Source organism: Lynx canadensis, chromosome B4 (genome assembly GCF_007474595.2).
Source record: "Lynx canadensis isolate LIC74 chromosome B4, mLynCan4.pri.v2, whole genome shotgun sequence".
NCBI classification, from domain to species: domain Eukaryota; kingdom Metazoa; phylum Chordata; class Mammalia; order Carnivora; family Felidae; genus Lynx; species Lynx canadensis.
This window is the reverse complement of record NC_044309.1, coordinates 37,450,785-37,472,309: the sequence shown is the minus strand read 5'-3', so window position 1 is coordinate 37,472,309 and position 21,525 is coordinate 37,450,785. Positions and strand designations below refer to the sequence as shown.

Genomic DNA, 21,525 nt, shown 5'->3' with positions numbered 1-21,525 from the left:
CTCTCTCTCTGCTTTCCCCATGCGTTCTCTCTCTCTCTCTCTCTCTCTCTCTCTCTCCCTCAAAAATAAATAAACATTTAAAAAAGTAAATAAAAAAAATAAGTAACCACCACAACAGGCAGAAGTAACACACCTGTCCCCTGCCCCCAGGACATGGCCAATCCCTGGAAGCCAGTCCCACATCCTACCTCTCTAGGAATCTTGGCAAGTATCCATGACACGCTGGGAGTGCTCAGACTTGGCCCTTCCGTACCCGCCAGCTGTGCACTGCCGGGCCCCGCCAAAGCTTAGTCGGTGACTCCCAGTCCTAACTGCGCTCTTCCTCTCTGGTTCTTTTCGCAGATTGAAATGCTAGAACACAAGTACGGGGGCCACCTTGTGTCCCGGCGCGCCGCTTGCACCATCCAAACCGCCTTCCGCCAGTACCAGCTCAGCAAGAACTTTGAGAAGATCCGCAACTCCCTCCTGGAGAGCCGCCTGCCGCGGCGGATCTCCCTGCGCAAGGTGCGGGCGCCCACGGCCGAGAGCCTGGCGGCCGAGAAGGCGCTCATGGAGGGCTACGGCCTCATGGGGCTGCCGCTGGTGCGCTCGCCCTCCCTGCCGCCCACCTTCGCGGGCACGCTCACCGAGCTGGAGGACTCCTTCACCGAGCAGGTGCAGTCCCTGGCCAAGTCCATCGACGACGCCCTGAGCACCTGGAGCCTCAAGACCATGTGCTCCCTGCAAGAGAGCGGCGCTTACCAACTCCACCAGGCCCTGCACGCGGGCGCGGGGCCACCCGGCCTGGAGGCCGAGATGCGGGAGCTCAACAGCGCCCGCCCGGCGCCCGGGGAAGAGGCCGCCGAGGTCGCCGGCCTGCCCCAGGGCCACAGCAGCACCCTCATGATGGCTTTCCGGGACGTCACCGTGCAGATCGCCAACCAGAACATCTCTGTCTCCTCCGCCACGGCTCTGTCGGTGGCCAACTGCTTGGGCGCGCAGACCGCCCAGGCCCCGGCAGAGCCCGCGGCTGCGGGCAAAGCGGAGCAGGGCGAAGCCCCGGGGCAGGAGCCCCCCGAGGCCCCCACCACGGGTCAGGGGGGTGCTCCCGCCGAGAACACCGGCGCAGAGGCCGGAGCCAGCGCCGCCTTGGGCGCGCACCCACCTGGGGCTGCCCAGGCCGTGGTGGAGGGGGCCGCGGTAGCGGTCTCGGAGGCAGAGGCAGAGGAGGAGGAGGCCGGGGAGGCGGGGAAGGAGACGGAGGCCGAGGCCGGCGACAACTCGGAGCAGCTGAGTAGCAGCAGCACGTCCACCAAGTCGGCCAAGTCGGGCTCGGAAGCATCGGCCTCAGCCTCCAAGGAGGCCCTGCAGGCCATGATCCTGAGCCTGCCGCGCTACCACTGCGAGAACCCCGCCAGCTGCAAGTCGCCCACGCTCTCCACAGACACGCTGCGCAAACGGCTCTATCGCATCGGCCTCAACCTTTTCAACATGTGAGTGAGCACCCGCCCTGGAGCTCAAGGGACTCCCGGGCCGCAAAGAAGAGGCGGGGGCGGGGGCCGGAGGGGGAGGACCTGTAAAGGTGAGCAGGGAGCCAAGTAATTGTCCTCATCATCCCAGTTCCCTCCCCACCACGTGGCGTTTGTGCCCAGCCTGCTCCTTGAGACACTGTGTAGGAATACACGTTCTATTTTTCATTGTCACAAATGTATTTTAAGGATTAGGGACAAAACGACACATCGAGCCCCGTGCTTTCACCACTATTACTGCTTACGATGAAGCTAGGACTTGAAAAGCGAGAGAATTTAAAAGAAAATACAGTATTCAGTGAATAATAGTACTGGTCGTATGAGGATTGAGCAGAAATCATTCAGGTAGGACACGGAGTTAGGGAAACAGCATTATCTTCTGGGGAGGATGTCAAGGAGACAGGAGAGGATGGGCGAGGAGGCAGTGAGCAAAGGCCAGTGGGGTGGGAGAGGAGCGACCTAGAATAAGGAATACAGATTAAAGGCAGGAGAGGGATGTGGATAAAAGGGGGAGACAAGGAAGCTGGGGTGAAGCAAACAGAGGGGGGACAGAAAAAGAACAGGAGAACGGAAGCAGAAAAATGGCATCCCCAGCCAGACACCCAGTCAAAACTGTCCTAGCAACTAGAATGTATGCAGCTGGTGGCAAGCTCATGTCGCTACCATGGAAGCCTCGAGTATAGGTTCACTCATCTCCACCCTCCATTCACCCCTTCCTTCAGAGCCCTGAGCCAGGAAATAGAACACCCCTTCCAGCCACACGGACGTGCATCTATTCACTCAGCTGTTATCTATTGAGTGCCATGACACGGCGACCACAAAGACGGGTAGGACGCATCCCCCGGTCTCAAGAAGCTTGAGGAGGGGAATAGCGCCCGTTCATGGCTCACCTTGCATAAGACATCTTGCTAACTTCTGAACAATATCTACAGGTAGCATTACTGTGCCATCTTATAGAAAAGAAACAGGCTCACACAGGTCAGGCGAGTTGCACATGGTGACGGTGACGTAGCCGGTGAGCTTCAGGCCGGTCTGGCTGCTGGTCCCTCGTTCTTTCCTCCAAGTCAGGCTGCCCCCTGGTGAGCCCAGCCCCCACCCTCACACCTCCACAGCACGACTTCTGTGTGCACGCTCACACGCACACAGATACCGCGATCCCTCAAGATAGTGGTTCTCAAATTATCTGTGGTGAAGGACCAGTTTGGGTTTTTACCTGACATATTGTGGGCTGATACTTCTGTAAAATGCAATAAAAATGAACTGCTAGAAAAACAATCACATGCTTGGTTATCCTGAAAATGTCAAAGTGCTATAAAAGGTTCTAAATGCTTACCCTCTCTCTCCGTACTTGTCTTCTCCTGAACCAATAAGACACAGTTCAGGGAACAGCATGGATGTGCAGACCACACTGTGAGTACATTTGCCTGAAGACACGGCACCCACACCCACATGTAGAGACTGGAGCCTGAGAAAGTAAATGGTGGAGAGCAGGAGTCTATGGACACTATGGACAGTGTGGTAGGAGAGCTCACCTCAGTCCCCCAGTCTCACCCTCCTTCCAGATTCCAGGCTGGGAACTGAGTATAGACAACAGAATACAGACAGGGAGGAAGGGCTTTGGTGGCAGGCCTCAGGGCCCTCAGGGAACACAGAAGAACACCTCTCCACCTGTTCCGGAATTCACTCATTTTGGCCAGACCTCCTCCAACCCCTTCCCTCCCCATGCTACCTTCACTCCTGGTGTGTGTGTGTGGTGGGGGGGGGGGCGGTGTGCAGGAAGGTGAGGCTGTGGAGAGAGGTGTTTTGGATCCAGAGCCCCTCTGCAGTGGAAGGAATCCTAGCATTTCATAGGAATTCTTCCCAGAAACCTCCAGGCACCTTTATGGGCTCCATGGGCTGGAAGAAAGTAGTCATGGATGGCCTTGGCTCACTCTCTACTCCTTCTTCCCACCTCTACCCGCACCCCTAGAAACCCGGACAAAGGCATCCAGTTCCTGATCTCCCGAGGCTTCATCCCTGACACCCCCATTGGAGTGGCCCACTTCCTGCTCCAGCGCAAGGGCCTCAGCCGGCAGATGATCGGGGAGTTCCTGGGTAACAGCAAGAAGCAGTTCAACCGCGATGTGCTGGAGTGAGTGCCCCTCTCCCTGGCCCATCCACCTAGGGTCCCCTAGGGTGCAGGGGAGTGAGCAGGACCCCTGGAGTCTTGGCCCAATCTTGACCAGCCTCTGTTTCCCCCTCCAAAGTCCTGCAGACATTTACTGAGCGCCCTCTGGCAGGGTACCATTGAAGGAACCAGGGGTACAGGAATGGTCAAAGGAGACAAAAAGGCCTCCCTCCCTGCTACCCTCAGGGGGCAAGAGAATGAGTCTGGAAAAGAAGGGGACTATGTCTGCACTGGGGCCATCTCTACCTGGTGAAAGGCCTCAACCCACCCTCTAGCGGGCATCTGCCCCGCCTCCAAGCCCCCAGAGGCTGGCCTGCTCCCCACATGGACTCAGTGTCATATTGGTGGAGGCAAACAGGAGGCAGAAAAAAGAAGTTAGACTGAGGGTTTTTAGAGCAAGAAATAGAGTGATTCTGTAAAGATATGTTTACCACCAAGATCAATAGATGGGGGCAGGATGAGGGGACCGCCGCGTTCAGCTTTGTTCATGTGGAGGCTTGAGCACATGAGAGTCTCTTCACACTCGCCACCCCGGGAGCCACAGGGCATGGGGTGGCATCCCTGGGGCCTTGGAGCCACCTCTCCCCTGGCAAAGAGAGGGTGAGGCCCCATGAAGCCTGATCCAGTCTCCTTAAGCTCACTTCCTTCTTGAAGGTCACCATGCTGTAAGAAGCCCCCCCCCCCCCGCCACCCCACTTCCCCCCTCTCTCTTGGGTAGTCAGCAGAAGTGTTTCCTCAGAAGTGTTCCTGAGAGACCTCTTTCCTTTGTACTTGCTCTCAGAACAGCAAGGGCCTGCTACATGGGGGCAGGGGGCTCCTGCTCAAGGGTTTGGGAGCATGGGCTGACTGGCAGGGTTGTCCATGTCCCTGGAGTGGGAGCTCAGAGACATGGCTTCTGTTTATGAAGGAGTTTTGGTGCTGTGTCTTTCTACAAGTCCCTGCTCTCTGGGCCTGCATTTCCACACCTGTAGAGTGGAGGGTTTGGATTATGAGGGGTAGACCAGTTGTCCTCTGGAATCCCTATCACATTTCTAAATTCACTGGTAGTTGTTTTGCTGAGTACAGTCCAAAGAGCAGGGGCTTGGACCCAGCTGAGGGACTTTGAAATCCCCGGATGCCCCTTAGTTGACCAAGCCCATGTCCTGCCTCTGACTCTCGGCAGCTTTGGACATTCAGACCCCGCCCCCCTCCATTAGGTCTTAAGATGCTCTGAGTGCCTGCAAAGAAAAGTAAACTGATAAGTGTGCAGGGTTTCCTTCTCCCCCTCCTTTCCTCTCCCTTGGGCTCCCCTTCCTCCCCACCACTACCTCTGCTATGCAGGGGGCCCTGAGGGGATGCCCTGAGGAAACGATAGAAAGAGGAGAAAGATCAGGTTTTCTTTGTCTCTTTCCTCACCTTGTTTTCTCCCATCTGGCTCATCTCTCTGGCCTTTTCATTGGCTATTGTACCCGTTCTACTGGAGGGGGCATGGGGGGGGGGGGCTGTGCCTCATCCTTTAGTTCTTCCCAGCTGCCCCCGCCCCTGGGTGACCCTGCTTTGTCTCTCTGCTCTGGGGGCACAGGCCCTGACTGCTGTTTCTTCTGCCTTCCCCAGTCCCTGTGTGTCTGGCCTTGAAATTCTGACCTGCTAGGCCCACAGTCACCTGGAGTGCTAGGAACACATGCTTTTCCTCCAGCCCCGGTGGTGCCTCCACAGCACAGTGCAAACTGATTACCATCCTCCCCGGGAGACTGAGTGTGCGGGCTGGAGACAGATCAGCACTGCAGCCCGAGCTGGGGACCCGGCTAGCAGCTGAGGTGGGGATCTGGCTCTGGATGAGAGGGCAGTGTGTGGTGGCAGGAGAAAGCTGGGCCTGAGAGGGCTTGCTCTGAACCCTGGCTCTGATCCTCGCATGCTGGGAGGCCTCCCCTGGGCCTCAGTTTCCTCATCTGTAAAGTGGGAGGGTCGGGCTGTGTGCTCCCAGAGGTCCCTTTGACTCCTGTGAATCTGTGGTCTTTCCCACTCCACAGGGCCTTTGTAGCACACTGGGATCATGCAGAATTGTTTGCCCTAAACATCCAGGTCATGCTTTGTCATGCTACCGGCTCATCCCAGAGCAGCCCGCAGGCTCCAGAGCAGTGCTGGGGGACCAGAGTTCTCCATTCGTTCCACAGATGTTGAGTGCCTACTCCGTGTTGGGAATGGGGCTGAGCTGGGCACCCGTGAGAATGTGGGATGGGGGCAGTGAGGAATAGGCTTGGCTGTGGCCTGGGGGGAACTTACAGACCCAGGTGTCAAGGGGAGAGAGGAGAGGAGGAGTATGGAAAGGAGACAAAGGGCCAAGGAACCTCCAGCAGGCATTGCGGTTTCAGGAGAGTGGGGTGCAGACCAAAGCCCCAGTCTGCCCCAGTGGGTGCCTCAGCCCCTCGTGTTTTGTTCTGCAGCCATGCATGCCCTGGGTGCTGAGACCCTGGCATGCTCAGCCGCTACACGTAAGAGCTCCACAGAAAGGAGCCTCTTCACCCAAATGCGCGTTGCTGACCGGCTGGCTTGTCTCCTGTGGGGCGCCCACAGGAGATGGAGAGCCAGGAAGGGGCAGGCACTCACCGGGGAGCCAGACATTGGGGTTCAGAGGGTTTCCCTGCCACCCAAGCCAGCTATCCTGCACCCTCTCAGGGTCTGCTACCTCTTCCTTCCTCCCACCAGAGAAAACACACAGTAACAAAGTCACCAGTGCCATTTCGCTCAGGCTGAAAAGGCTTCATTGGGATTCCACACAGCTTCCCTGCCCCCGCCTGGTGACATTCAGCATGTCGCGTCCGTTCTGTACAAAGCTGCTTGCTGAATAAAAGGACATAAATCACCCAACCCCTTGGAGACTGAGACAGCCCCAGCCCCAGCACTCTCCAAGATGCAGCCAGGCAAGAAGAGGAGAGGGTAGAGGCTTCTAGGAGGGGATGGGGTGGGACCCCCACCACGACCAACTGCTTGTGGGCCTGTGGAGGGAGGGAAGAGAGAAGGGGCTGAGCAGAATCCACCTCAGGTGCTGACTTATGTCTGAGCACCTACATCTGATGTGGTGACATTGCCTCCAGAATCTGACCCTTGGTGCCCTTGGAAGCTGATCTCTTCACTGCTTAGTACCCTGTTTCCATGGAAGATACACTCCAAGAAGGAATGTGTTTAACCAGGATTTATCAGATAATAATAGAAGGCATTCTGAGTGCAAAGGGCCACATCCATTCCACTGGTTACCTAGGAAAGTTTTGGGTTTTTTTTATCTTATTTTTTTAAGTTTATTTATTTATTCTGAAAGAGAGAGAGAGAGAGAGAGAGAGAGAGAGAGAGTGGGAGGGGCAGAGGGAAAAAAGGAGAGACAGAGAATCCCAAGCAGTCTCTGCACTGTCAGCACAGAGCCAGATGCGGGACTCGATCTCATGAATGTTGAGATCATGACTTGAGCGGAAATTAAGAGTTGGATGCTTAACCGCCTGAGCCATCCAGGCGCCCCAGCTTTGGTTTGTTTTTAAAGGAGAAACCAGCCTGTTTCCTCACTTGTCAAATGGGAAAAATATTACCCATGTCATATGAGTTAAAATTTTTAAATGCATGTAAAGTGCTTAAGTCAGTGACTGATGCTTAGGAAGTTGTTTATAAACATTAGCTATTTCTGTTATTATTTCTCCCACTTGAAAACACAAGGCATTGAACACCTCCCCACCCTGGCCAGGGAAACCTCAGACCACCCCATGTCTGGTTTGGGATCAGGTCTGTTCCCCGGACAACGAGAACATGCTGAAGCTTGCTGGGGAAGGGAGAGCTCCTTTGGGGACCGTCCTGCACTCTGGGGAAGCCCCCTCTGGTGCCGAGGAGAGAGGGGCAGTGTTGGCTTAGCAAAGGGAGCCAGACATCAGCTGGGGTTAGGATCCGTTGGTGCTGGAAGCTTCTCTCTCTGTTTTCACATGGCTGGGAAATTTGACTCTGCTCTATTTCCCTTCTGAAATGTTCGCTTCAGCAGGTTTGAAGGCCAGTGGATGGGGGAATGTTCCACGCTGGCTGTGAGTGGTCCCTTTTCTGGGCTGGGTGATCTTTTCCAATGTGAATCACATACACATGAAGGGCAGCAGTGTCTGTCCTTTCCATAGCAGTGTGCGAAGGGCAGCTCTTGGGTTGGGTTGCCAGAAGAGTTTCCTGGGTGTTCTTTCTCTCACTGTGTCTACTCCCATCTTTTGTTCAATATTAGAGTTTGACATTTTAGTCAGATTGCATTATTTCATTTCCTTGGAAATGTGTTGGCCAGAGTGTAACAGATTTGTTCTTCTTAGGGGACATTCAGAAATGAAGACAGATTGTCTGTCAAACTCAACAGGCTGGAAGGCTCTAGCCTTTCATGGCTAGGAAGAAATTACTTGAGAATATCCTGCCCATTGTGTCACGTGTAACCTCAGAATGGTTACTTTATTTCTGAAGAATTCCACTGAAGGAGAGAGGAGGCTGGGGCCCATGCAGACCCCTGTGGGTCTGGAGGAGGGTGGAAGAGACACCGGGTAGGCAGGGATAGACTTTGGGGTTATTTCCACTGCTTTGAAAGTTTGACACTGCGGCCGCCCAGGGGATGGAAGGCGGGAGTCTCTTCTAAAAGTGAAGTCTTTAAGTTTATGATCTTGACCCCTCACCTCTCCAGTGCCCTTCCCCCTTGCCCCCACCGCCCCCATCACACACACACACACACACACACACACACTGACAGATGAGAGACTTTCCTTAACAATAAAGAGTCATGAACATTTCAGACCCACTTACTCCTATAGTGGAGATTTTTGGACCCCAAGCATGGGGTGAACAAGTCCAGAGTGGAGACTCCCTTTGGCTTGGTCACGTTAGCATCTAAGTTGGGCTTTCATACAAAGACCTACCACCCAGCCCCTTCCTGATAGCTCGGGTCCTAGCTCTGGAGGGCTCTTGACATCCCTATGTGATTCTCAGGTGTGGCTTCAACCCACCACTCGTTGAAGTGGGATTTCCTGGGAGCAGGATTCTAGGAAAGGGGCTTCCTGAGATTACATTCTCCTGGGGTTTTTAGGAGGGCCAGCTGCGACTGAGCAGGCTGTGAGACATAACACTGACAGCTCACATCTATCAAGCATTCGCTGTGTGCCAACAGGCACTGCGCCAAGACCCATACATGCAAAATCTCATTCGGTCTTCACAGCAGCTCTGTGAGGTGAGTGCCGTTGATCTGTGCCAAACGCGGGAGCAGAGGAACAGAGATGTTAGGTAGCTTGCCCATAATCACAGAGCTAACCAATGGCTGAGATCAATGATGGCAGGCACAATGGTTCTATAACCCAAGCTGTCCTCCCCTGTGCCTTATCTCAAGGGATGTGTGGTCCAAATGCCTTGTAGTTTTTGTCAGACCCCAGTGGTGAAATGTAGTGCTGGAAGACCCCTTGCACGGCCTGCTGGTCCAGCCGTCTCATCTCACCCGGGCAGAAACTGAGGCCGGGAGAGAAGAAATGACTAATCCCCTGGCCAGTGGCAGATTGAACGAAATCAGGTACTATCCCGTCCCTTGACTCACCTTTGCTCGCTCTGCTCATCTGAAAAGAAAGCGGGACTGAGAAACTGATTCATAAAATCTCAAGAGGTCTGAGCTAGAACCAGTTTCCCCTCTCCCTGATAGATGGACATTTTAAGGAGTCAGATGAATGTCTAGAGATGGAATTTCAGGCAGATGGAACTGTTCATGAGGGAAAGGTCTTAATACCTATGCTAGAATGGACTTCAACCTCACTTACTTGGTATGTCAACTCAGACTTTGTCTCTAGGTGCCTAACGAAAACTGTCATTTCCTAAGGTCTGTTACAGACCAGGCACTTAATATAATAAAATGTCTCTTTCAAAACTCATAACCACCTGCCCACTAGATGTTATAGTTGTCCGCTCCATTCTGTAGATGGAAAAAGGGAGGCATGGAGAGGCTAAGGGACCTGAACTGAAAAAGGCTAAATGATGGGAGCCAGAATCAACCCCAAGGGTGTCTGACACCAACAGCTGACTTCTCATTCCACCCACTGTTAATGGCACAGAGCAGTGGTTCTCCAAGTGTGGTCCCCGGAACGGCAGCAGCAGCATCACCACCTGAAAAGCTGTTAGCAATGTCAGTTCTCAGACTCCAGCCCAGACCCGCTCAGTCAGAACTCTGGGTTCTGCAGAACTCAGTCAGCAACTGTGGGTTAACCAGCCTGCCAGGGGGCTCTGATGCCCACTCAAGTTCGAGAACCCCCAGCAGACAGGGATGCTGGCCCAGGCCGAGCAAAGGGAAAATCACCTCAGACATCCGCATTGACTTCTAATTCACTTGGGTAGTTTAAACTTGGTTCTTTTGGTTCCTGAGTCCTCAAGGTGCGACTGGCAGCCATCCCTTCTGGGGCCCTCCCCGACGAGATTTTTCTTTGTTCCCATGTCACCATCAGGGACGCTGGCAGGTCCTCTTGCGTCAGCTCCCTTCTGCTCTATTTTCTGAGCCACGTTGCACTTTTCCAAAAAGCCTTGACCTTTGTTGGGCATGTTATGAGTTGTGCCTAACAAAAATAACTCTCTGGTGGATGGGGATATTTTTAATTGAATTGTATGAGCCAAGAACTGCAGAAATAAAACCAAGGTTGCTATATCCCATGGCAGTAGGCGGTTTCATTTTCCATCCTAATCCTGAAACCCGGGCTTAGTCTCCTCCCGGAGTGCCAGTGCCCCCACCCGGACCCTCCCGCCCCACCGCCGTCTGCGGCACACGCACCTCTGCCGAGCCTCAGCCTGCGTGCGCCTCACCTTCCAGATCTTTGCTGTCTCTTCTGGCCAATTAAAAATCCCTGCTGCTATCATTACCTATTTTCAGCTCCCAGTCAGTTCCTTTGTCTGCCAGACGCTGTCTTGCTATCATTTAAAAAAATTGAGATGACGAAATTCATTTTGATCACAGTCGTGTATGACGCTTCATTTCCCTGCAACACACTGACTCCACGCATTGATCAGTATTAACAAACAATTTCATGCCAGATCGTACCTGTGTATGCAGACGCAGGGAACATCTGTGCTTCTGCTTGCCCAGCCCCTGTGAGGTACTTGCCACAGGACAGAGAGAGAGAGAGGGAGGCCTGGACAGAAGCTTCGCTCCCCTGATTCACTCATTCGCGGATCCGCAGCGGCACCTCCCTGGGCAGGTGCAGCCGTGCTCGGTTGGAAGCGGTTTAATGGGCACCAGTTAGCCCCGGCTCTCATCACTCACTCACTTGCACGTGAGGCTGAAGGAAGTGGGAAGCACATGTACTCCACCCTGCTTCACCGCCCACGGTCTGGAATCTGCAGGGCCATTTCCTGGGCAGCTCCGTCCAGTCTCGGGGTGAGCTCCAGATGACCTTGGCAAAGCAGGCCTGGCAATCCTGGACCGCCGGGCAGAGCTCCCAGAAGCTCAGGCCCCTGGGCTCCCTCCCCAGCCGAGCACATGCTCAAGGTCCCATTCATTCACCCAGCTGGTCTCTCACTCACGCATTCATTCATCCCGGGAACAGTTACTGAATTCGTATGTGCGCCAGACATGCATGCAGAGGGGAAAAGAACTGCCTGTGCCGGAAAGAGCACAGAGCCGAGTGGGAAGACAGGCAGGTAAATGTTATGACACAGGAGACACTTGCACTGGTAGACAGATGCCTGTCTGGGATAGCATGGAGGTCGAGGGGGACTCCTAGAGAGACGGATCGCTCAACAGGGACCTCCAGGTAGGGGTTGGGCGGCAAGAAGAAAGAACACTGTGTGCAAAAGCATGCAGGCTTGAGAGCCAGACTGCAGGAGGGGAGGCGGTACGTGAAAGGGGCAGAAGCTGAGTGGCTAACAGGGCCTTGCTTGCTCGGCTGAGAAACTTGGGCTTCATGCTAGGGATGTGGAAAGCCCTTGAAAAATATAAACAAAGGAGTGAGTGGCAGGACCAAATGGGTGTCCTGGAAGGATTGTTCTGGAACATGACTTGGAGGCAGGGAGGCCAGTTAGGGAGGCTACTGCAGTCACAGACGTGGGGAGAAATTCGAGGAAGGAGGGACCCTTAGCCTGGGCAGTGGCCACAGGAGGGAGGAGTCCTCGGAGCCTGGAGACATGGTGAGGCAGGTGACGGGCTGGAGGAGAGCAGAGGCAGCCAGATCGCAGGAAACAGCCTCCTGAGCTGCTAAGGATTTGGAACAGTCTTTGCATGTGAATATATTTGTGCTCTCAGCCTCTCTAGGGTAATTTGTGAAATTATACCAAATAAACATGCATGTATTATTCAGTTTGGGAGGGGAGATGCTGGGTTTGGGGACATTTCATCTGAAGAATTCCTCAAATCAGATAGTGTCAAGTATTTACTGAGAACATGTTAAAATATTAAATAGCAGCTGAAAGGTGAAATATGGGCAGCCTGACTTCCCTGCAAGAGATGCCAGCACAACCTGTGGTCTTGTGAGTGTTGCCCCCATGACTGCCATTCAGACCAGAGCACCCAGAGGAATTCAGCAACCAAGGCACTCAGAAGTGTGTTGGTCAACTTCCAACCAAATGCAGAGTCTATGGTGTACGTGTGCCCTCTGGACTCAGCAACGTTGTCTTTTATAAACAATACAGATCAACCAAAAAGAATTAACTGGTTGGTGACTAATAATAAAATTAAAAGGGTGAATGCATCACAAGAGAGAAACACTTAAGAGCTGTTGAAGGGGACATTCAGAGCCAGGAATTGCGTAAGGCCACCTAGAAAGAGGTTGTTAAGAGCAGGAAGGGAGGAGTGCCTGGGTGGCTCAGATGGTTACCAGTTTGGCTCAGGTCATGATGTCACAGTTCGTGAGTTCGAGCCCTGCATCATGCTCTCTGCTGTGTGGAGTCTGCTTGGGATTCTAACCTCTCTCCCTCTCCTTCTCTCTCTCTCTCTCTCTCTCTCTCTCTGCCCCTCCTGTGTGTCTCTCCCTCTCAAAATAAATAAATAAACTTTTAAAAAGTCATTTAAGAAAAAGAAGGGAAAAGGAGCCTGGTGTCTAGTCCTAAGGTAGAGGTGCAGCAGAAGGAGGCCCTTCGTGAAGGAGGTGCACCTTCAGGGAAGAAAGAGTCAACCTAGGGGAGGGTGGTGTGAGGGAAGCATGAGAGAGGAGTGTTTCAAGAAGGGAATGATTAGCCATGTCGGTGCTGCCCAGAGGCTGCTGGGATGAAAAGTTGGTGCCATTGGACTTGCAACATGTCGGCCGGCGTGGCCTTGACAAGCGAAGTTTCCGTGGAATGCTGGAGGTAGATGCTTGGCTGGAGTGGATTGAAAGGTGAATGGGATTGAGGACGTGGAGACAGCAGGCATAGGGACCACCTAGCAGTTTGGCTCCAAAGAAGAGTAGAGGCAAGGGGTAGTGACTCGAGGCAAAGAAGGGTCCAGGCAGGGTTATAATTTGTAAAATAGGAAAGACAAGACTTTGGGTGCTAAGGACGATGGTTTAGTAGATACTAAATTGGTACTACAGGAAAGAGCATCTCAGACATAACGTGTCCAAATCTGCAGTCTCGGTCTCTCCTTCAGCATAGGTGTCCATCCCATCATGGACTCAGCATAAAAAATAGTACCACCAGGCCCTCAGGTGCTCAAGCCAGGGCTTGGAGACTCACCATTGACTCCTCTTTTCCTCACCTCCCACCTTCCCTCCATTGCCCGCTCCCATCAGTTCTTCCTCTAGGATGTATCTCAGATCGCCCATCCACTTGGTCTCCACCTTAGCCTAGGCTCCATCAGCCCTAACTTGGGCCTTGGCAGTAGCATCCTAACAGGGCCCCTGCTTCATTCTTGTTCCCTGCCGTCCTTTTCCACTCATTCTCCCCCGATAGCCAGAGAAATCTTCATAAAACAAACTGGCTTGTATCACTCCTCTGATCATATCCTATTGTCTCCTGTTGTATTCAGGCTAAACTCTGAAACCCTCTTGTGACTCACAGAGCTCTGTCTGGTGAAACCCCTGCCTGCCTCTCTAGCCCCATAGCCTGCCACTCTCCATTGTCCCCTTTACTCTCTGCATTGCAGACTCATTGACCTTTCTAGGTCCTTGGAAGTTCTTTCCTACCACAGGGCCTTGGCATATGCTTTCCCCCCTCTGCCTGAAAGCTCCCCCACCCCTCCCTTTCCCTTGGTCAGCTCCTCATCATTCAGGTCTCAGCTCAATGTCATGTCCGTAAAGGGGCCTTTCCAAAATATGAAATACATCTTTTGTCCTCTCACGGAAGCCTGTCCTTTGCCTACATAGGATTCGCCACAATTACAATGAAATGATTATTTTTGACTCTGTGTATAATGTTTCTCTCTCACCAGGATAGGGTCTGTGTTTGTGTTGTTTGCCACTTACACCAGGTCCCAAGCACAGCGTCTTGCATACAGGAGGAAATGCATGTTTGTTGGAAAGAAGGAAGGAAGGAAGGAAGGAAGGAAGGAAGGAAGGAAGGAAAGAAGGGAGGGAGGGAGGGGAGAAAGAAAAAAGTCACCACCAGGGGCCAGAGAAAGCACCAGAGAGGGGAAGGGGGAAGAAAGGGGGTTGGGGATTGCTCCCTGCTGTGGCTTCTGGGTGCCCAGGCCAGCTCTGAAACTGAGGGATGGCCTCACAGCTTCTGTGCTGACTGCCGATAGTGAAGTGATTCCCAGCACGTGACTGTGACCATGATGGTACCCAGTTGTCCCTCCCCTTGGCCCCCCACTGGCTCCAGCCAGGCATCAGGGTAAGACAGCTGCCCCCAGGGCATTAACACTAGATGGGGAAGGAGGCAGGCTTGCCTGGCCCAGGAGATGCCAGCAAGGCATGTGATGTGTGCAGCTCCCCCTGCAGGGGCAGCTCTTTTGTGAGCTGGTTTCTTCACATGGAATATAAAATAACAGGATAATGGTTAATATCGCACAGGATGGAGAGAGAAGATGAAGTCAGGGTGCACTTAGTGACAATCCTCAGTAACATGAGCACAGAGGGCACTTCCCCCCCGCTAGTGTTGGACCCCCGTTGAAGTGGAGACGGCCCCCTGGGGGAAGAGGCCTCACAAGAGCAGGAAGTCTGGCGCAAGCCCCTTTGTGGTCTCAGTTTCGCCTTCTGCAAAATGGGGAGATTATACACCAGAAAAGACCACCCAGAAACATGTGATGTTTTTCACCTTAAAGATGATCAAAGAGGGACTAATGTCCTTGGCTGTCCTGGGTGGAGGCCACAGGGTGGATTTGGAAAACTGTCAAACAATCTGCTCCCCACCACAATTCCAGGGTGGCAAAGAAGGATGGGGAAGAGGAGATTTTACGTACTGGTAGACACAACAAAATAAGAGAAGCCGTGGGCGGGGGGGGTGGGGGGGCGTGGAGCCTGGATGGCTCAGTCGATTGAGCGCCTGACTTAGGCTCAGGTCATGATCTCAAGGTCTGTGGGTTAGAGCCCCGCGTCAGGCTCTGTGCTGGCAGCTCAGAGCCTGGAGCCTGCTTCCGATTCTGTGTCTCCCTCTCTCTTTGCCCCTCCCCCACTCGCACTCTGTCTCTCTCTGTCTCAAAAATAAAATAAACATTGGGGCGCCTGGGTGGCGCAGTCGGTTAAGCGTCCGACTTCAGCCAGGTCACGATCTCGCGGTCCGTGAGTTCGAGCCCCGCGTCGGGCTCTGGGCTGATGGCTCAGAGCCTGGAGCCTGTTTCCGACTCTGTGTCTCCCTCTCTCTCTGCCCCTCCCCCGTTCATGCTCTGTCTCTCTCTGTCCCAAAAATAAATAAACGTTGAAAAAAAATTTAAAAAAAAAATAAAATAAACATTAAAAAAATAATAATAAGAGAAGCCGTGGGAAAGAGTGAGAGAAGAGGAGCGGGGAGTGGGTCACGGTGCAGCCTGGGCTTGTACCTCGGGAGAGAAAAGAGAATCAGGCTGAGTGGAGGAGCAAAAGAGTTGTGGATGATTGCAGGATGGCAGAGGCCCCTGAGGTGAGGGGCTGCCGGGACAGGCCTGTCAGGAGAGAGCACAGCCTCAGCCCAGACCACAGGCCCCACCAGGAAGGTATACAGTGGTTCGCTGGGAGGAGGGAGAGAAGCAGTCGGTCATCGGTCATTGCCAGCTCTATTCCAAAGCCAGCCAGAAATGGCGCTGTGGCCACCTGCTGTCTGGGAGCCCTCTGCTCTGCTTCTGGACCCTTCTCAGAGAGCGGGAGCAGTCCTGAGAGGTCACCTGGCCCAAAGCCCAACTCTACAGAGAGGAAGGCATTTGTTTCCTTGGAGACAGTAGTGCCCTGCCGTCACTCAACACAGCTCCTTCCCTCCTGTCTGCGGGTTTTGCAGAACACATTCAGATTTGTTCCCCAGGATCTGAGAGCCCCAGGACACTGCCCGCATTGAACACTGATGCCCCAAGCTGGCAACTGCAGGGAGTAAGGCGGGAATACATGTGTGTGTCCACGTGTGTGTGGAGGGGGCGCGGCATCCGTCTCCACCTTTTTCCTCCCTGACCGCTCTGCAGAAGCAGCCTCTGAGAGCCTGACAGGGACACACGAGTGCCCCTGAGCTGCTGCCCTGGTGGCCTGTGAGTTGCTGGACTCACTTTGCAAAGGCTCCACCTGGGCTGGACCCGCCTCCTACCCTTGCACTCAGCTCAGCTACTGGCTTTCAGTTCTTAAGAATCGCCTGGAGAGCTTGTGAAGAATGCGGATTCCCAGGCTCCGCCTCTACATATTCGAGTGGGTAGATCTGGGGTGGGGCTCAGGGAGCTGCATTTTAACAAGCCACTTCGCAACTCTCACACGGGGTCTTTGAGGATGTGGGGTGTAGACTCTCAGCCCCACGGCCCAGGCATCCTCCCATGAAGTCCTTCCCGCCCCCGTGGCCGGTGACTGATTCACTCAGCACTCCCCAGTCTGTGCGCTGGCGTTTCCACCTGGCTGAGTCTCAGGCTCTGGGCTCATTACTGGAGCTTTTAGCCGCAGCCCCGAGCGAGCCAGCGAGCGAACGCGCGTGCGGGCTGCGTGTCACCTGAGCGAAGGCCTGGAAACTAGGCCATCGTGCTTGGCCGAGCAGATCCTACTTTCTCCCAGCTACCCCTCTGCCTCCTTTGGCGGCCCCCACCGCGGTGCCCAGGCTTCAGGCGGTCACACCCTTGGAGCACTGGGGCAGGGGGCACAGGACAGAGACTCTGAGGGATATGGAGGCCAGGTAGGGGTGCGGTGGACAGGCCAATGGGGCGAGTCCTGGGCAGCAGCTGGATGCCAGGCTGGGGGACCGGGGGCCATCCTGGGGTCCTCTGGGCTTGGCCAGCCTGGGGCCCACTGCCCTCCCCCTGGGCCTTGACGAGTTAGGCGGGGGCCAGGATGAGCGGGTGGGGCCCCTCTGCTCCATACCCAGCAACACCCACCCCTGTCCAGTCTGTGGTACTGTCCTCCACACCCATCTCCTGTCCTTTTCCACCTCTCTCTCCTCTCTCTGTCTCTGTCTCTCCCCTCGTCTCTCTTTGTCTCTTGTTCTCTGTCTCCGTCTCCCCCATTTTGTGGATCTTTCTCTCTCCTCTTTGCCTCCTTGCCTCTCTTTTTCTGTCTCTCTTGCCTTCTCTCTCTGTCCCTGTTCTCTTGGTCTTTCTGACCTGACTCTGTATCCTCTGTGTCTCTCACTGCCTCTACGTCTGTCTCCTCCCTCCCTATCCTTGCTTCCCCGGCTCTAGCTCTGGTCCCCTTGCTGCAGGACCACACTGGTTCACCTCCTCTGACGGCCTCGCTGTCTGGGTCCGTCATGCACGATTCATAACTCCTGGCTGTGCTGGGCTAGGGGATACATGGGTGTGGGCCCCATGATGCTGCTCCTGAGGTTCACTTGCCAGCCTGGGAATGCTCAGGGAGGACGACAAGAACTGCTGAAAAATCAGAGTGGCCTCTCCCCAGGCTGGACCCGGGGGCTGCTACCACCAGTTTCCGTCTCAAACACCCAGACACTGACATTGCCACTCATACTTGGGCCACATTCTTGCCTTGGCCTCCCCAGTGCCACCCTCTCTCTCACTATCCAGGCAGATAAGTCTGAGAGGAGGCTGGGCTTGACTATGAGGAGGATGGACTCCCAGCCTGGAGATGGCCATCTCCCCTGTGGGATCCAAGAGGGGGCTCCTAGCCTCCCCTTTCTAGAAGTCTCAGTGATACTCCCTCCTCTCTGTTCCCCCCTGAAAGGGGCCACCAGGCCCCTGACCACTGTTGTGTGGCTGTCTCCCATTGCTTCCTTCTAAAAACTGACACCAGAGCCAGGGTTGAGTCAGGATCTCTGAGTCTCCTAGGTGGTGGGCCTTGCACAGGCGCTGGCATCACGGAGGAAGTGGGTCCTGCTTAGGGCTCGTCCCTCTGCTCACACGGTCACTGGGCAAATGTTCCCTGAGTCCCCCGGTATGCTGGGCACCAAGCCACACACTGGGCTCGAGCCCAGAGCTTGCCCTGCCTTTTTGGGCAGGAAGGCAGGAAGCGACCAGGCCGTGACCCTGTGGCGGTGGTGGCCGGGGCTGTGGAAGCAGAGGGGCTGCTGACCCCAGCAGGCATTGTGGTGCTGGGTATGAAACGACCAGGAGAGAGGAGGCTGGACCACAGCACGGTGCAGAAAGGGGAGAAGTCGGCTCTGGGAGCCTGGTGGCACATGGGAGCGTCTGCAGTTCTCAGGCACATCAGGGCTCCTGCTTGGCCAGACCTGGATCCCTGCCCGCTGCTCATGGCCCTGGGGACAGGCCACCCCAAAGGAGGGCAAGGCAGCAGGAGAACAGGAGGGGCCCTGGGAGGAATGACACTGCCTCGTAGGGGTGACTGGAACCACGTCCCCATCTCCATTTCCCCAGGCACTGCAGGGAGACATTCAGATGCAAACTCTCCAGGGCTAGATAGAGGTGGCATTTCAGAGGTAGAAGGGCCCTTGGGGAGCAGGACTCTGACCTCTTTCCTCCTCAGAAAAAGAAACCAAGGCTCTAAAAGATGAGTCTTCACCAAAAGACACAAAAAATTCAGTGGTAAGCCCAGGCTCAGAACCCGGCCGTGTTTGTCACACTGTTCCCCTCCCACATTAGGCTGATTTGTCATTTACTCTTCAGAGGCCACAGCTTCCCTGAGAGCTCAGGGCTCCTTGGCTGCAAGGGAGCTTAGGATGAGCTCACTCCTTTCCCATCTGGCCTGAGGCAGACCCCGAGGGGTGGTACGGGAGGAGGGGTCCGTCACCTGGAAGCCCAAATGGGCACGAGAAACTAGGCTCCTAACAGGACAGGAGCAGATAAGTAAATTGCACTTACTCCTATTTCAAACCTTTGCCTGACTCTGAGACCCTCTGAGGCTGAGAGGAGACGAGCTGGGAGCTAGAGGTGGAAGATCAGCCTCCTTCTGGCTGTGTGGCTCTGGATAGCCCCCCTGGCCTCTCTGGGTCTCAGGCTCTTAGCTATGGAGACAGCAGTCAGCCATCTGCCTCCCAGGGCTCTTGTGCTGGAGGAAAGATGGTGTAAGGGAGGGTCCTCTTAGGTTACCAGAGGGAGAATCCTGGCCACCAGGGTGGGTGGTCCAGTGGGAGAGGGGGCTACACCTTGCACCCTACTCCTCAGCTGCCTCTAGCTGAGAGAGGATTAGGGGCTGACCTCTTCTCAAGAACCCCCCCTCCCGACCTGCCCTCAGCTGTGTGGTGGACGAGATGGACTTCTCCAGCATGGAGCTGGACGAGGCCCTGCGGAAGTTCCAGGCCCACATCCGCGTGCAGGGGGAAGCCCAGAAGGTAGAGCGACTCATAGAGGCCTTCAGGTAGGACCCCCATCCCCACTTCCCTCACACAGCCCTCAAAACACACGCCTGGGATGTGGGGCACCAGAGATGCTGGGGGGTCCGTCTGGGGCTGGGAGAAGCCCTCCTGGTGGGGCGGGAAGGGTGGGGGGCTGGCTGCAGAGGAGGGAAGGAAAGAAAAGGGACAGGAGCCCTTGAGCTCTCTAGGCTTAGAGCAGCGCCGGGGCCCTCCAGGTAGACAGGGTGCATCCCACCCATCCCCATGGACCAGCAAGTCTTTGGTGAGCATCTAGGTGTGGTGACGGACTCCATGGCTGTGTGACACTGGCCCTGTCCCCTCAGTGGGGAAAAAGGCCAGGCTACAGGGACCCGATGCCCTCAGAGAAGTGGCATCTGTCCCCCCCCACGACCCCCCATTTCTGGAGCCCAGGGAAGGGGGAGAAGGACCTCAGCACCCCGCTTGTGTCCCCACCGCAGCCAGCGCTACTGCATGTGCAACCCCGAGGTGGTGCAGCAGTTCCACAACCCCGACACCATCTTCATCCTCGCCTTTGCCATCATCCTCCTCAACACCGACATGTACAGCCCCAACATCAAGCCCGACCGGAAGATGATGCTAGAGGACTTTATCCGAAACCTGAGAGGTAAGGAGGATGGGAGGAGGGCCGAGGCCGCTGCTCAGGCTCCGTTCTGTTCAGCGTGAATTCTGTGTCTGAGCTGACTGTAGATTATCACCCTAGCAGCCAGGGGCACTGGACACTGCTCTGTGGTCCCAGTCACACACAGCCATCTGGAAAAGTTGCTTGCATGCCAGGCATTGGGGGAGTTTCCAGGAGTCATGGCCACTGCCCTACATCAACCAGCAAGGGCCCCTGGGCAATGCCCCTTGCCCTCTGTGGAACGTCCTCCACTGGTTGACTTCTAGGCCCCGGCCACACAGCTGGCGCCTATGTGTGCCAGCCCTTCCCACCGCACGACAGACGGAGGCTTTTAGGTCTTGGGTCCATGGACATCAGCCTTGCAGATAATTTCATGCCACCCAGCAGCCAAGTCCTTCTCTAAATGACATAGTGCACCACCTAGCAGGGATCAGAGCTAAACTGGCAGGATGTGATGTGTGCTCAACTCACTGGCTTTTTTTCTTCTTTAGCACTTAAGGAATCGAAGCTATACATTCACATCATTTAATAAAGTCAAATCATTCTACACGGCTTGCTACAAAAAAAATTAGTCCCTGCCCCTGTCGCCACTCTTCTGCCACTCTCAACGTTCTTTTTGCCATTTATCGTGTTTCTTCTATATCGCGAAACCACGTGCTTCTTCTTCCTTTTTTTTTTTTTTTTTGTTCTTATTCTTTTTTTTAAATTGCTATGAAAGCAAACTGTAAGGTGTACAAATCTGAAAGCATGATGAAGTTTATGTTCATATGCATGTGTGATCACAGCCGGCTCTCGTTCCAGATCATTCCCCTGGCCCCAGAACATCCTTTCATGTCCCGGCCTAGTCAGTGCCCCTGTCAGAATGCCAAGGCTCCTGACCTTCCGTCCGCATTGACTAGCTGTGTAGCTCTTGAATTTCATATAGATGGGATGAAATAGTATCTATACTTTGCTTTCTTTTATACCCTGCTACTTGTTCATTTTTAAAAATGTTGAGCATTATCTATTAATTTATATCTTAATCCGTTCAGGTTGCTATAACAAAATACTACTGGCTGGGTAGCTTATAAACAGACATGTTTCTCACAGTTCTGGAGGCCAGGAAGCCCGAGATGAAGGTTCTGGCAGATTTGGTGTCTGGTGAGAGCCCTCTTCCTGGTTCTGGCGGGGGCTTTCTCTCAGTGCACTCGCCTGGTGGAAGGGGTGGGCTCTCTGAGGTCCTTTTTACATGGCACTGACCTCATTCACGGGGACTCCACCTTTATAATTTGGTTTCTAAAGGCCCCACCTCCTAATACTATCAGTTTTGGGAGCTAGGATTTCAGCATATGAAAGGGGGAAGGGAAACACAGACATTCAGACCATAGCAATTTCATAGAACATGAGCATTAGCCCTCTTTGATCCACCTTCCCCAACCCACCCCCACTAAAACTAC

The 21,525-nt window shown here is 54.4% G+C and overlaps 1 protein-coding gene across 2 annotated transcripts in view; it reads left to right on the top strand.

The window, feature by feature from the left end:
• IQSEC3 (IQ motif and Sec7 domain ArfGEF 3) overlaps nt 1-21,525 on the top strand; it is a 108,372-nt gene that overhangs the window by 67,305 nt on the left and 19,542 nt on the right. For both annotated transcript variants that reach the window (XM_030322638.1, XM_032593895.1), the window contains 4 exons: nt 343-1,472; nt 3,478-3,639; nt 19,329-19,451; nt 19,908-20,074. In XM_030322638.1, coding sequence (XP_030178498.1) covers nt 343-1,472; nt 3,478-3,639; nt 19,329-19,451; nt 19,908-20,074 — 1,582 coding nt within the window. The remainder of the gene's footprint in view (nt 1-342; nt 1,473-3,477; nt 3,640-19,328; nt 19,452-19,907; nt 20,075-21,525) is intronic.